The following is a 16867-nucleotide window of genomic DNA, read 5'->3' as shown; positions in this document are numbered from 1 at the left end:
TCTTGGAGCAACATACAAGAACAACTTGAGACCCATCCAACAAACAGACAATGGAATGGACTGCAACACAAAATTGGTCAACTCAAAGGGATGTAACTTCTGAAGAAATGAAAACCACCATCACGACTCTTAGTCCAAACAAGATACCTGAACCTGATGATTTTCCACCCCAATTCTTCCAAAAGTTTTGGAATATAATAAGCCAGAAATTAAGCAAACCATTAAAGATACTTCAAGAGAGAATCCATCATGCAATTCCCCAACGCAATCTTCATCACCTTAACACCTGAAGGAAAAGGACTCCGCTCTGTGACTGACTTTAAACCTATTAGTTTTGTAATGCCATCTATAACCATAAAGTGATTAGCAAAATCGTTGCTAATAAAACTAAAATGAGTTCTTAGCGAATCATCAGCCCAAATCAACGTGATTTCCTAGAAAATAGACGTATCTTATCTCCACAAGGCTTCTAACAGTGCTAATTTACAATTCTTGATAAATGAACTCGAATGGAGTCAGGGAAAAATGCATGCATTAATTGGATAAAAATGTGAATCATTACGCCTAGGTTCTCTTTGATTCTCAATGGTTATCCCTTTTGGATATTTTGAAGGGAAAAATTTAGACAAGGAAACCTGATCTCTCCTTACCTCTTCCTCATAACCATGGAATGCTTTAACCACCTAGGATTCCTACAGTTCCATCCACTCCTTCAAATAAATAATAATAATGCCTCAAGATTAAAAGAGAAAGTCCAAATTTTCTCTTTTGAGAGCAATCTTGTACTGATTATTTGGTGGTTCCCAAAATACTTTGATAAAGAAAAAGCCCCCAAGCCTTTTACCCAAGGGAGAAAATATATGGTATGCTCTCAAGGGAGCATGGTACACCCGCTAAAAACTGAAAAGCACACCCACATAGAGATGATACCGCAGTTCATGCGCAGCAAACTGCACACTTATATGAATGCACAGATTTTGTGCTACAGAGAGAGTACCATGGACCAAACTACCAAACTTAGTATGGATGTAGAGTGTGCCACAGAGAGAGAGAGAGAGAGACGAGTCCATTTAGAAAGAGAGTCCACATTAGAGAGAGAGAGGAATCCACTTTCGAAAATAATTTAGTTTCAAACGGCACCTACAAGTCTTCCCAATTAAAGCCACGGTAACCATCAAAAACATTAGGTGCCAATGAACATGAATGAGAACAGGTGATATAAATACTTCAATGGAAATGAACAAAGGCAATGTCACAGTAAGTAAAAGAGAACCCCTGTAATACATGGAGCATGCCCATCGGCCATAAACTTGTACAGTGCAAGCATATATTAAAAAAGAAAAAAGAAAAAAAGAGAAAAAGATGCTGAAAGTCTTTCTAGCGGAACTGTTGAACCATTAGCACATCTACTGCCTTCCCTTCTTGGAACTGCACGAAGGGCATTTGTATTGTTTTATATTCTCAGCCTTGGCAGGGGTTATCTTCACACATTTCCCATGGAACCACCTTTCACATACATCACAACCAATCCAGAACTCATCCGCATTGTAGTTACCACCACAGCTGCCACAAAGAGTCTCACTATGCTCATCATCTTCGTCTTCATAACCATCATCAGCTCTCGAGCTGCTTTTTACCTGCCCTTCAACAGATCGCTGCAAGAAACAGGAGTATAAAGCAAACACATCTCATGCTATAATCGACAGAGAAAGGGATAAATCTCTTGAATGAAAACTGTTGATAATACTATGGATAAAAAAAAAAAGGAATCTTACCTTGGGTAGATAGTCTGGTTTTGTAAAACAAAATGGCAAATCGATTGTCAATTAGAGAGAGAGAGAGAGAGAACGGTTGTACCTTGGTGGACAGTCGGGATTTGCTTCCGCTATCAGTGATGACCTTGTCCTTCAAATGCTTTCTCTCTGTTACAACTTCGAAGACAGTAGGCAGATCATTAATCATGGTGAAAAGGCGCTTCCTGCACATTCGGTTTCACAAGAGTAAGCGCAAATTGAATTACAAATTCAAATTCAAGGTAAGAGAAACTACTCCCAGTGAGAAAGTCCTGATACAACTATGAAGCCGTGTTGTGCAGCATCCAATAGGAACGAACGACCAGCAATGAAAACCACATGAACAAAAAACTACTAAACCACGCATCTGCTGCAAAGACTCCTTTATCTGTATTTTATTTTCATTGAATCAAGACATTTACTAACAAAACAAATCCCCCACTAAAACTACTTCCTGGTCGTTACATTCTCTGGATTACCTTATACCCAAAAAATTTACCTAGATCCACCAAAACCCGTATGGGCTGTTTACTGGCTCAATCCTACTACCCAACAAGCCATCTCCATTCATCATAGGCCAAACCAAACGGTAATGCACAAGTACACCCATAGGTGTGTTTTTAAAAAAAAAAAATAGAGAAAAAGACAACCGCACTATGGTTGACATAAGTTTCACCATTCAGGAATCAACAGCATAGAACTCCTAATCCAAAATGTACGAATCACTACCAACTAAGTTATCCATTTCCTTCAGTAGGGCAGCCAATCATGGGAGAGGAAAAAGAATCAAATCTATGGTTTACAAGAATTGGTTTACGAGAATAGACTTCAATATTTCAAGATGAGACTACATTGAACTGGACCAAATTGGAAATATGAAGTAAATAATTCTTCTTGAAACAACTAATTTGGATGTACTTTCACAATTTGGACTTCGAAATTCAAACTCGACCAACATGAATTAAGTTGGGTTAAAACAATTTCTCAGATCTGGGAAAGATAGAAGGGTCACTCGCAGTCTTTTGTTAACAAACTTGACATGACAGGGTAATTGGCCATTGTTAGATACCTTGGGCCTTGAAGGTCCAAGGACTCTTCTGGTATCCTCTAGCTTCTGGGTTGGCAGCCAAATTAGATAGAAGACGACATTCTAAAGTGCAGTCTTTGGAAGTTGTAAACCCACCATCAAAGGCATGCCAAGAACTTGCCTATGTGACTAGGTGAATTAAATGTTTCGACAGAATGTGTAGTACAGAAAATTTGATAAAAAAATATGAATCCAAATACATGGGCCAGAGATTGCACAAAAATCAAAAAACAAACTCACTCGAGATTGCCTAATAATCAAGAGTTTTTCATTAAAATAGGTTCTTCGTAAGCAACTTGTTTCATTAATATCTGACTTAGGATACAAAGAATGGAATGCCTTAGATCCGTGGTCACAAAGACATTTAAGAATTTAAGAAAGAAGAAAAATTTATGGATACGAGACTTTGGATTGATATAAAATCCTAAGTACCGTACTTATGGATGAGAGGGATCCAAAACAGCAATTTCCTCTCTTTAGAACTTCTCCTAGCTTTGCTCTTGAATCTCAAAGGATATATCTCAAATCTCAATGTACATGAAGCTTTTTATTGATTTTCAGAGAGGATTTCAGAAGTTATAGTCTCGAAAATCGTGCTGGAAATCTCTCTCTCTCTCTTCACCAAAAAAGATCTTATGCATATGGAAGCACACCCTTATATAATGGATGAAATTGGTGGTCAAGTCAAATCTTCAGTATTTGGCAAGTTCTTCCTTCAAATCTGATTTTCTCCAGAGCATGTTCCTTTGGAAACTTCAGAAGATATTATCTTGGAAATTCCCTGCATTTTTAGATCACAATCCCACAATTCATGGGCATGAATCATGAGAATGTCTTGTTCATTGCGAGGGGCGGATGAACACGAGGTGACTTCCTGAAAACAACAAAAATCATCTTATCTAACAAGTTTGGAGTCTTCATAATGATCCTCACTCAATAGACTATCCAAAAATTAATCTTATCACCTTGGTTGCACATGGAATTACGCTATATATTTAAGTTACTCTCCAGAAGCACGGCATCTTTCAGGGAAGTCTCAGATTTTGAATCAAATCTTCTATTTCCTTCAATTATGCCCCTGAATATTCTGGAAACAACCACTTTCTGTCTCCATCGCTTTGTTTGTTAATCTCAAAACTAATCACCCCCTTTCAATATTTTGAAGGAAATTCCAAATCCAAGCTCAAGAAACACACCATATTTTCACTGCTTCTTATTTGATTCCATAGTTCCATGCCTTTGCTTTGACTAAAGCAAATTATGGAAACCATGTTCAAACTTTTCTAGACCACTCCTAACCCCTTCATGGCAACCAAATCTTCGACAACATAACCATTATCAAGTTCACCGCAAACCTATAAACATAGAGCTCGCACCTCACGGTCAACTGGCAAACATACATTAAAAACTCTTCTTTTCATCACAAAACCTTAGTAGCATCACTACCACACTTAATCCATGCACCTCACCAAGTTTGGACCTGTTTGGATATCCCTCAACCCAGTTGGTGAAGTTCACCACAAGCGTTCCCCATATATTCACGATTCATTGGGAGATTCCTTAGCACACCATTTTCATGCTCTTTCCTTGATTTGGACTCATTTGGATCACACCTAGCCCCTTTTGTCTAGTTGATCGGGTGGGCCTATGTATCTCACTACAGACTCCGCGTTGAACTTGACTTCGTCAACCTAGGCTTCTCCAAATCCAGTGAAACTTGGGATACAACTTCAAAATGCTAACCATCCCATCAATTTTGAACTCATTTGAACATCATTTAGTCCCCAATGTCAAGTTCACTGTGCGGAACCGATCATGGTACTATAGCCTTGCAGTAAACTAGACAAAACCCCAATCTTGACATCCAATATGTCTGATTATTGGTATATAGCTACATTTCATCCTTCAAAAGGGCCTTTCCAAAGTGGCAAGGAAGGATATAAAATTCTATAAAATTGTTGGTGACCACGAGCAGAAAACTAAGCTTTTAATTGTGCCACATGTGTATAGCAAGGAAGGATATAAAACTATATAAAATTGTTGGTGTACACAAGCGGAAACCTAAGATTACTATAGAAGATTTGTGTACAAATATATCTAGTTTGGAAAAAACTTGCCCCTGCAGGCACACTCCTTTCCAACAATAAGATGGGGACCATCTCTACATGCACACAGTCATCTTACCTAGAGAACTTAGGTATCAGCTGATGCAAGCGCCTTGGTTTCCATTATGAGGTGAGGCCATTCTGTTCCAAAGTACTATGGTTGAAAGACTCCTGGGTTAGACAGTTATCTTCTGGCTTTTTAAAGACTTATCAGGGCTGATAAATAGTGCCCCAGCAACAAGGCTTAAGTTTTACAAAAACAGAGTGACAACGATAGTACTTCTACATCCATCACTTTTTTTTTCTTTTTTTCCTCAGATGAAGTGGAGAACATATGAAATTCTATGCATGCTACTTCCAACATCCCCAATTTGTATGTGTATCTGTGGAATAAGATTTCATAAAGTTGCTATAATGGGAGTAAACAAGGGTATGCTATGACAAATAGATCTGGAATTGCCAAATTGGAGCACTTGCCAGAGTATATAGGATACAGGGGTGGATTGACAAGCAAACAATGGCAGATTGAACCCTTGAATGGCTCATTTAACACGCTTACTGATGAGTGATTTCAGATATGCAAGCCCCAAGTTGCCTCTTTCTCTTCCCCTTTTTGGAAAATATTTTTTGATTTTGTCCAGCAACTGGTAAAGAGAACTTCCTAAATGGATTCTCAGAGAGGCAGTGACATCGTATTCGTCAAGTAGTTGAAGACACACCACGCAGTCTGTTGGGACTACAATGACAAGTTCATCAAGCTAAGATCAATCAAAGAAAACATATAGAGGGTTTAAGGAGAACAGCCTCCATCTGGAATTGCTTCAGGCTACATCCTATCAGCATTTAGAATGCCCCTTAGTGTTTTTGCCTTTCATGGATAGGACAACATTTGATGTTAGTATCTCAATTAAGGTGGATCAGTCTATTGGTAACAATTAGTAGAACAAATGTTGTCAGATTCGCTTCGGAGACTTCTCCGGTTTGGTGAGAAAAATGAAGCAATTTGGTGCTTCAGCCAATTCGAGGAGAAGACTTCAGATTTGGTTTTTTAATTTAATATAAATAAATTAATATATAAAATAAATGAAAAACTAAAATTAAATTTTTCAAAAATAAATTAAAAGAAATAAAAAATTGTTTTATTTAGATATTTCTTTGCTTAAGCGAAAGAGGCCGTAGCTTTGGCCGAATCTACCCAAAGTAGACCCGAATCTGGCCAAAGCAGTCCAAATCTGACCAAAGCGGCACCACCAGGCTTCGCTTCTCTTCGGTCTAGGCCTAAAATCCAAAGGCTTCGGCTTCTTCGGAAGAAGAGAAGCAAATTTGACAACATTGGGTGAAAGACCTAGAGCATTAAGCATGAGTATCTCAACTGACATAGAATCTCTTCCATGGAGAACCCCAAGTGCCAGATAATCTAACACATTAAAAAATACTATAATACCCTTAATCAATATTGCAGATGTTGGGTGTTGATCACTATGTGTCTAGATTGGACTCTTCTAAAACAGCCAGTATAGCAACTGCCAACTGGGTTCAGTCAGCAAACTGCTCTGGGGCTGTAACACAATGGATATCAGGGTTGTCAAATTCTCTTCGCTTTGGATTTTAAGCCTAGACTGAAGTAGAGCGAAGCCTAGTGTTGTCGCTTCGGTCAAATTCGGGTCTGCTTCGGTTTGATTCGACCGAAGCTTCGGCCTCTTCGGCCTAAGCAAAGAAATATCTTTATAAAAGTTTTTTCTTTTCTAAAGTTTTTATTTTTTAGTTTTTTATTATTTTTATAAAAATATTCTTATATATAAATATCAAATTTGTTTATATTAAATTAAAAAAATCCAAAGTCTTCCCCCGAATCGGCCAAAGCACTGATTATTTCATTTTCTCACCAAACCGAGGAAGACTCCAAAGCGAATCTGACAACATTGATGGATATGGCCAGCACCACTAATCCCCAAAGCTAAGATATTGAAATAAACATGGGGCTTAATGTTCCTAGAATCCAATGGTTGGGAGTCTAAATCTCCTGCAACATTGAAAACCTTGGGTTCCATGCCATGAACAACAAGGGCCATAAGAAACTGTCAGTATGTTAGATTCTGAACTCTAGAGCACAACAGAGGAAAGCAACACCTGTTCACACAATTGGCCTTTGATTGCTACACATGCAACTCAAATGCGTGTGTGTGAGAGAGAGAGAGAGGGGGGGGGTGCACTCTGTGTTTTTCTGTTTTCCTTTACTTTTTTTCTTTTTTTGTATTGTGGGGGAAGGAGGAAGGGTGGAGCTACAGCTGGATATAGTTGATGAGATAGTAGGTTCCCCAAAATTTGGCAGATAGAGGCTGGAAACCTACTTTTTGATTGTCTGTCTTTAATAGCTAGACCAGGGAAGCAGCAGCAAAGGAGTAGGAGAAAGCGTTCATGAGGAAAAGGTAAAGGAGGCCCAGGCTGAAAGATCAAAAGAAAAAGGTGGCTCAAAGTTACATTAGCATTGCATCTTGAGACAAATCCCCTGGTCCCATGAACTTTTGATGGCATTTCTCCAGGAATCCAAGGACATTGAAGACGGAGATCAAGGTAATGATGCAAGCATTCCTTGATAGAAGCCATATAAACAAAAAGCTTAAAACTACGTTCATCATGGTATCCACCCAACATATATACACTGAAATACATATTTTATATTTAAAAAGTCAGAAAAAGATTCAGTATCACATAATGGTCCTTAATTTGGGACACTATGTTGAGGTCTTACTTTTTAAAGCTATTTTTTTATTCCCATTTACCCCTGCTTCATAAGTGCAACTTTTGAACCGCCCAAATTACACAGAAGAATTATGTATTTGGGCAGTTGAAATTCCAACTTTCAAACCGCCCAAAACATGCGTTTGGGTAGTTCGAAAGTCAAACTTTTGGATCATCCATAACACAAAAAATCCGATGTATTTGAGCAGTTCGAAAATTGGAATTTCCAATCACCCAAATACATCAGTTTTTCTGTATTTTAAGCGATTCAAAAGTTCGCCTTTCGAACCACCCAAACACATGTTTGGGGTAGTTACCCACTTTCAAACAGCCTGAATGCATAATCTATTTTTGTGTTTTGGGAGGTTCAGAAATTACACTTTCAAACCAGAGATAACATAGGAATAGAAAAGCTTAAAAATGGAGGACTTCAGCATAATATGTCCCAAAATTATGGATCATGCAGTAATATTGCATCTTTCTCGCGGTACAGAAGATAAATTTCTCTAAAATAATACATATTAGACTAGACAAGTTCCAAGCGTGGTTGGACATTTAGAAACTTTACAAAACTCGTAAACAGGCCAATTAGAGAAGAAACGGCACCATCACAGGTTTGTCAGCTTGTCTGGTTTTAATAATTTCAATTTATAACACCACTTCATCAAACATAAGTGAAAAAACTACTTTCTTACACCAAATAGACACGAGAGAAGCAAGGCATCCTTTTTCGAGAATCCTATTGGAAAGAAAAGACAACCCCTTCTTGGATCTATTCAAAAGACCGTCATGCAACCTTGACCAGTATTCTACCCACTAATAAACCCTTGCGCAAAATGGTAAGCACCCCAACAGCTCTACAAAGCAATGCACTGTATACTTTCATGAACCAATGCAACCAAACCAAGTAAACTGATTCATCTATTTCAACTCCAATAAACTTCCAAAAATACCCACAGAAACAAACCTACACAATTCAAGATAATAAAGGTTGGCACAAAAAAACACTACAGACTACCTTGAATCAACATTTCAGCGATAGAATGGAGTTGGCCTTCAAGATTAGAGGACAAAATATTTTATTCTGACTGAAGAAACATTTTTCCGAACTTACACTGCGAAACAACTGATTTGTAGACCTATGTAGCTTACCCTTCAAGAGAACCAAAACTAGCAATACAACAGCAAATATATTTCAGTAGGCCCAAAATTCCTAATGAAAAACTGAAGAAAAAAATATACTTCTGTATACATATGCCATTCCCAATCGGTGAAACATAAAATTGCCATAAACTGACACCAGTAGAAAATTATCTTTTGCAAATTATCTCTTCTCATCAATAAAATTCTAACCTTCCTCCCTAAAAGAAAACTTTCGTGAAACTATTTCACAAGCCAAAGTTCACACTCTTGGCAAATTCCTGGATTTATAAGCATGATTCATAGATATAATCCATCACATGAGAAGAAGGATACCCCTGAACTCCAGCCATTCCCCACTTCCTAACTGACTCAAAATATCCCATGAAGCAGACAAACTATATTAAGAATTTAAATTATCATTCAAAAAATTACTACTTTTTTGGTATTAAAAGGGAAAAGAGTGTGGACCTAAGAAAAATGACACAAGGAATTATGATACAATTTGGAGTAAAAAAAGTAGGAGGGTCATGTTCACAAGACAAAAAAGGGGCCCAAGAGATAAAAGCAACACAATAAGAGAATAACTTTGTGAAACTGGAAATTACCTTTTTGGCCCAAGAGATTAAAGCAACACAATAAGAGAAATAACTTTGTAAAACTGGAAATTAGAATAAAAGTATATTAAGTCAACATATTCAAAAAACAAAAAAACAACACAAAAGTATTTTACGATTAAAAAGGACTATTTAAAGAACAAAAAGAAAGGAAGCATTTTGTGAATCCGTATTAAGGGTACTGAAACCAGCTCACCAATAGGCAAATACAATAACATGGATCACAAAGTCCAAAAATCACAACAGTCTGAATTCCTATTCCAAGTCCTAATCAGTATAACTTCATTTATGTGATACATAAACGGTTCAGGTGTGACAATACTTCTTTATTAGTATAATGTCATACAACAGGAAAGTAGAGTAGAAAGATGCCCCTCTAGGTATTTATTTAACTGCGAATATGCATGCAAAATCTCAACAAAAGAAATAAGCATACAGAGTAGCAACCAAAGAAATAACTTTTTCTCTTATAATGCATCTCTTTCAAATATTGCAAAAAACAATTAATATCACCTCATCCCTAAGAAAAATTTTATTGTGATGAATTCCTTAGATGGAAAAAACATCAAAGCATTATAATACAAATGCATTTAAAAATAAATATAGAAACTAACCATCCTGTAGAGCTAAATGCCTTCAAAATACAGTCAGTTGCAATGTGATAGATTAAAATTTAAATTTTTCACATTAAGACGTGCAACATGATGGAGTGCATTGGCTTTATATAAGTTTTTTTCGGATATATGGTTTCATCTATGTTTGGTGTGTTGTTCTAATTTTTTTTCTCTCCTTATTCTTTATCTTTTCTAACCATGTCATTTTCTGATGTTCAGGTGTAACATCAGTTTTGTCCATGCACAAGTGCAAGTGTGTAACCAAAAGGGATTTTCTATATAACACACTCAGGATCTTGACTATTAGTGAGAAAAATGTATGCTCTGTGGCTTTCACCAGCCCTTCTGAAAACTAATCAGGTAATAGAGCAAGTTATTATTTATCCAAACCATCTACGGTTTGAGAGAAAAATAGAGAAGAAAAATAAAAGGACAACATGGGATTCAAACACTCAATTATAACAGGTATCTCTCCTGTTTATCTGCATGCTTCCACACACTTCATTTTCAAAATCTCTAGCAGGCATGACCAAATCATTCATGACGAACATGACCAAAGTGGTGGACAACTTGCGGTCCACGAGTATGACAACTAGCATGTGCGAAAGCTGTTGATATCTAGTTCATGGGATCACCCCGACATATTCTGGTACTCTGTTGAAGATTTCTTCAAGGTAACAAAGCAATGCCTTGAGAAGTCAAGGATGGGATGAGCATCTTCAAATCGTTCCACAACAGGGTCATTAACTACTTTGATGGGTGAAAGTCAAAATTTTTCAGTCACTTTTTCAGTCAAATAAAGGTGCAAATTTCACAATCGAGGAACATCAAGGTATCTTTAGGATGTTGGAATTACTCATCAGACTTCTTGCACTTCAACCCCACAGTAAATGAAGTTGTCGTGCTTAAGAAGCACCACTTGTGGTACTCGACCAACTTTGATTGCTGTTATAGTAGGCACAAACCACTAGTTAAATGCAATATAAATTACATGCTATCGAGTTAATCACCTTACTGGATATTTCCCATTTTCACATTTTTGCATATATTTGCAATGCCCAATACAAAAATAGACGCAAGATCAGAGCAATGCATGCTTTTTGGCCATTCATCTATATTAAAGGGGTATTCATGCCACAGTCCTCCAAGAAGAAAACTCAATGTCTCTTGAAAGGTCAAATTCAAATTCAATAAAGAAGTTCCACTTTCCAAATGCCCAAGAATTGTCAAGAAATGATAGCACCAATGGGGAGAGCAGCTTAAGATCTATTGGGTGAACATGACCAAAAATTTTGCCCAACTATACGGTGTTCCCTTGATGAGTTCTTCTTTGGATAACCCTGCTCTTTAATTTCTGCATAGAACTCGAAAGGACAAAAAGTTGAAGGGACTGATAATCCTATGTTGCGGAACTCAAGGACCATTTGTGCATAAGATATGGGGAGGCAAGCAACCCCAAGAATAGGCGCGCCCTCACACAATAACTCCTTTCCAGACTCAGGCATTTCCTTCTATTTTTAGTTGTTCACTGCTCGATGACAAGGACAACAAATGTCCATCCCAATGACTGATTTGTTTATCTATGGTGTATACCTCACTTACAGACCCTGCAAAGTCGGACAGCTACAAGGAAATGAATGCCCGCATTGAGGGAATGAAAGCTACAAAGAAGGAAGTTAGAGCTATAAAGCAGAACGAGAAGTGAGAGTGTGAGACATTGCACAACTAACTCAAATTTAAAAGCATACTCTGATATAGATGTGTATAAAAAAAAAGTTTAATCCAGATGGGTTTATTCATAGTTACCGGGAACTCCCAACTGAGGTGACGATCCCACTCCGGGATCACGATTCACCGTTCCCTTGTAGGCATCTTCATGGCATCTTGATCTCTAATATTAGTTATCTTGCCAGATTGCTACATCATAAACTACATCAAAGTAATTGCATAAAGCCATAAACTACATTTCTGCATCGCAACATTATTGAATGATACTGAATCTATGATTGCATTTTTTATTTTTTAATATAATTTCCAATTCTGGATTTTTTTCTTCATTAATACTAATATTATAGAATGATAAAAAAAGTCAACATTTCTCAAAAAAATATATATATTATAGAATGATTGGATGTTTTACAAACTTTTTATTAAAATTTCTATTTTAAATTTTTACCTATTAATTAACACATTGTACGAAATGCATTTGAAGATCAAATAAAAATTGCGACCAAGGGAAAAGAGGTCAAACTACCATTAAATGTGCTCAAGCAACAAAGACAGATGCTATCAAAGCCAATTGGTCCATTGCAGCGAAGAATCATAAAGACTAATGGAGTGCCAATGCCTCTTACATAACACCCTAAAGAAAGAGTTACATATCATCATCACATCATCATCATCATCATCATCACCATCACCATCACCACCATCACCATCACCATCACCATCACCATCACCATCACCATCACCATCACAATCTTTTCCCATCACCATCACCATCACAATCTTTTCCCAATTAATTAGGGTTGGCTACAAATCCTGGTCCACCATTCTGCTCTATTAATGGTCATACTCTCTTTTCCCAATTAATTAGGGTTGGCTATAAATCCTGGTCCACCATTCTGCTCTATTAATGGTCATACTCTCAGTGAGGTTATAAGTCCCCATATCTTTTCGAACTACTTCCAACCACGTCCTTTTGGACCTAGCCCTTACCTTTTTCGATCCTTCTACTTGAACTAACTTACACCTCCTAACATATGTTGTACTAGGTCTGTGCCACACATGGACAGGCCACCTAAGTCTACTCTCTCTCATCTTATCGCCTATTAGTGTCACACCTAAATTTTCTCGAATGGATTAATTTCAAATTCGATCTCTTCTTGTCTTGCCACTCATCCATCTCAACATCATCATCTCCGCTACACTCATTCTATTGGTATATTGTTTTTTGTCCGCCCAACATTCCGCCCCAAAGAGCAAAGTTGGTCTCACAGTTGTCCTATAGAACTTGCCCTTCAGCTTCATTGGTATGCGGCGATCACATAAAATTCTGTTTGCACAACTCCACTTCACCAACGTAGCTTTAATTATGTGTGCGACATCTTCCTGAATCTGTCCATCTTCCTAGATTTACAACCCAAGGTATCGAAAAGAAGTCTTCTTAGTACTTTTTAGCCGTCAATCTTAACTACTTCCTCGTTTCTACTCCTATTATTACTAAACTCGCATTCTATAAACTTTGTCTTAATCCGGATAATTTTAAAACCTTTAGATTCTAAAGCATCCCTCCACAGTTAAACTTTGGGTTGACGCCGTTTCCAGTCTCATCAATCAAAATTGACGTCGTTTCCAGTCTCATCAATCAAAATTGACATCTACGAACAACATGCACCACAGCACCTCATCCTGTAGGTGCCTAGTTAAGTCATCCACAACTAAAACAAAGAGGTAAGGGCGCTGGCCCTTGATGTAGAGCTATTTTTACGGAAAACTCATTTGTCTTTCCACAAGTTGTTCTTACACTAGTAAGCATTTCATCGTACATATTTCTGACCAAGTCACTGCAGTGTCTGGAGACTCCTTTCTTTCCGACAACCACCTAAAGTTTTCTCAATGTCCTTCTAGGTCACTGAGCTTACATTACTATGTGAACTGAAGAACACAATTTAAAACTTAAAGCAATTACCAAAAACATGACTTAAAGTTTCCCAATTCAGCAGTAACAAGACATTGCTTTTTGTATGTCAAATGGAGAGGGCAGAAAACATACTCAGTATCAGTGTATCGTGTATGTTGGTGACACGACTCACTTGCAAGAATCTTGCACAGACAGGAACCAAACACAGGCCCAACAAAGGTTTTTGACATAAGAACTTGGGAGGCCTTCTCAACCTAGATGACCAATAATAAAGAACTTGGGAAACTTCCGTTACTTTCTTTAGACAGCACTAGACCTAGGGAGACGCATATGGGAGGCAAACCAATCAGCCAAACACAAAGTGCGTGTTCTGATACTAATTGATGATGCCATCCACAGTTCGATTTTTCTTTCATTTTTTCTTCCTTTCTTGTTATAGTTCAATTGTTTTGGTCATGTTTTTGTTGTTTCCCTTTCCTCCTCTTTTCACGTCGTTAAACCAGTGTATGTGCCTGTCTGTCTGCATCCTTGGATGCCTCTAGATGTTTAGACTTTCTTCACCAATAAGGTGTATTTATCAGAAAACAAGAAATGGATTACCTTAACCTCCTCGTGAACATTAGAAGAAAAAAAAAAAACCAGTTGCCAAGTGAAGTTAATACACAACTTGAACTGGTGGAACTAATTAAACCAGAAAAATGACTTCCAGAACCTAATAAATATGAATACCATTAAAAAAAGGGAAGAGAGAAAGAGGGTATTGTAAGTTTCACCATACCTTTCATTGCGGTTAAAGCGAGCACCATTGTAGAAAGCAACAGAAAGCAGCCATGAATCACTATGTACAGCCACCAAAGAAAGCCAATCTTTCCTGTTCATCCCATCTCTTGCAAAATTAATCCCCAAGGCAGGCTCTGGAAGCTCTGGTGGAACTTCTTCAGCTGGTAGATTCACTTCCCATGAATCATTTGGGTGCCCATACAAACACAAATTATCCTTCTCTGAGAAGCCAGAAGAGAGAAACAACAAGGACAGATTACTCTCTGAAAATCGCCACAGTAAAAACTAAACATGACAACTTCCAACATAGATCTAGAAATCCAAGCTCTATTCATCATTAAAAACAGAATAAAAAGCGAGATCCAAATGAGAGAGAGAGAGAGAGAGAGTTGCAGAAATAGTAACCTGGATCACAAAGAGAGTAGAACTCATCCACATCTGCAATGAAGAAAAAAGACAACCAAAACCAGAGGAACCCAAATGAAAGACTTAAACCATGAAAAACAGATAGAAAGAAAAAGAGTAAAGAAAAAGGAGAGAATTGCGAGCCATGGCCGTCAGCGTTACCAGTAGTTAGGGCTTGAATGATTCCTGAGCGTCGGCCACTGTAATCCTTGAAAACTTCCTCAACAGTGCGCGGGTTCGAAGAAATAGTAGCCATTTCCATTAATTTAAAGGTGAGAGAGCAGATCTAGGGTTCCGGAGAAGAGAGAGAAATGCATTCGAAGATAGGAAAAGCCATGAAAAGGAAGGGCGGGAAAGGGGATGAATAGCTCTGGTCTGGTACCTACGGTTGTTGGGACCCCTCTCTCTCTCTCTCTCTCTCTCTCTCTAACTCTGCGACTTCCCGATTTCTATTTAGGTGGGAAGGGGGACATGGATGTTCACGTGTGCGAGACAAACTCCCTCCTTCTCTCTGTAGACCTATTTATAGGCCAAGATAACGTCCGCAAATTTACCGGTGATTATTTCAGAAATGCGGTTATGCATACTGTAACTCCGTAAGGTACGCTGATAAAACAATCACCGCTCGTTCTTAAAACGAACGGTAGAGATGTGTCAGAGGAGAGAAATGGTGTTGAATGTCTGAATTGTGGTGCATCACCACCGTCCGAGAGCGATTGGAGCACGTCGTTTTCGACTTTATACACATTTTATACATGTAACATGAGTAACTTCATGAAAAAAATTGGAGTTTACGTTCCTTAACACCAGTTTCTCAGTTTGAAAAAGTGGAGGTTGTTTTAAGAAAGGAAAAAGTTGAGAAAAGAGATTGAAATTGAACAACCTTTCCGAATTATCTTATTGATGTTGGGTATGTATGAATATAAAAAAAAAGAATTTCAAGTTTTAAAAATAATACATCTTGTGACAAGTATTCTGAACCGTCTATTTTCAAAAATTTTAAAAATTTATAGATATGCTAGATCAACACCATTTTTTAAAAATTTAAATTTTATAATTAGAGGTGAACAAAAATTTTCATGCCATCATAAATTCTCGACAAGAAAAATACATCTTCTAGCAAAATTTATATGTGCACCTTACTTGTCTACTATAAGATGGGCACTTTATATAAACCTCGCCCTTAAAAAAAGAAAACTGGATTGAGTTCATAAACTGCTATATTTGACCATCCAAAAGTGGGAACAACTTGAAAATTAAATTTCGAGTTCTTGAACACCTATATTTCACCCAATACAGTTTGTATTTAATATTTTTTTCAGGATGTTTGATATTTTCTTCTCTCTGATTGGCCACTAGCTTGATGAATTTGTATCTAAAACAAGATATCTCATAAATACTCCTAACTAAGATTTCACTAGAGGGAGTTGATGGATGACATTGCTCTATAGTTGCAATCAATCTATTGCCTACCATTGAGAGAAAAAAAAGGATAAAGATCTTATTTTGTCAAAAGGCTATTTCCCAGCAATAGCATATTGTCCATTTACTCTATTGCCAAAATTTGGGGATCTCGAAAACACTTCTCAGGTTGCTATATATGCCTAAAAATTAATGTCCCAAGATTGAATAGAAAATATTCAATTTTCAAATAGTAATATATAACTCAAAATTTATATTTTTTTTTTTTTTTTAAGTAACCATATAATAATTATTTTGTGAAAAAACCTCTCCAGCTCACCCAAGGAAGTAGGTACCTTGTATGGAGCATACTATACGTATTTTCTTGTTTCCGAATGATGTAGAATTTGGGTTCCCCAGACATAAATAGAATTCAAAGAGTTAACCCTTTTTCAAAGTGTTATTTAATAGAATCAATTAATTATAATGCTATATATCTATCTATTTATCTATTACATTATCATATAAAGCGAGGCCACG

The 16867-nt window shown here is 37.2% G+C and overlaps 1 protein-coding gene across 2 annotated transcripts; it reads right to left on the bottom strand.

Moving 5' to 3' along the window:
• Positions 1-1194: 1194 nt before the first annotated feature.
• On the bottom strand, positions 1195-15368 carry AL1 (alfin-like 1). Of its 2 annotated transcripts, XM_006843493.4 has the most exons (5): positions 15089-15368; positions 14927-14959; positions 14520-14742; positions 1858-1978; positions 1195-1655 (listed from the first exon to the last, which is right to left on the bottom strand). In XM_006843493.4, the coding sequence occupies exons 1-5, from the start codon at positions 15186-15188 to the stop codon at positions 1407-1409; spliced, it is 726 nt and encodes a 241-aa protein (XP_006843556.2). In that variant the 5' UTR covers positions 15189-15368; the 3' UTR covers positions 1195-1406. The 2 variants fall into 2 exon arrangements, with proteins under 2 accessions (XP_006843556.2, XP_088729942.1); XM_088873816.1 differs by lacking the exon at positions 14927-14959.
• Positions 15369-16867: the final 1499 nt, after the last annotated feature.

This window comes from Amborella trichopoda, chromosome 8, assembly GCF_054954075.1.
Source record: "Amborella trichopoda isolate Santa Cruz 75 chromosome 8, AtrichopodaSantaCruz75HAP2 v2.0, whole genome shotgun sequence".
In the NCBI taxonomy this organism is placed as follows: domain Eukaryota; kingdom Viridiplantae; phylum Streptophyta; class Magnoliopsida; order Amborellales; family Amborellaceae; genus Amborella; species Amborella trichopoda.
Note: the sequence above shows the minus strand (reverse complement) of the source record. Positions and strands in the feature narration are given on the sequence as shown.

Excerpts from the sequence above, each read along its gene's own strand:
- AL1 (XM_006843493.4), bottom strand. The coding sequence starts at position 15,188 with ATGGAAATGGCTACTATTTCTTCGAACCCGCGCACTGTTGAGGAAGTT. Across the intron at positions 14,960-15,088 it reads CATTCAAGCCCTAACTACTG|ATGTGGATGAGTTCTACTCT; the intron begins GTAACGCTGACG and ends TCTTCATTGCAG. Across the intron at positions 1,656-1,857 it reads AATCCCGACTGTCCACCAAG|CGATCTGTTGAAGGGCAGGT; the intron begins GTACAACCGTTC and ends TGTTTCTTGCAG.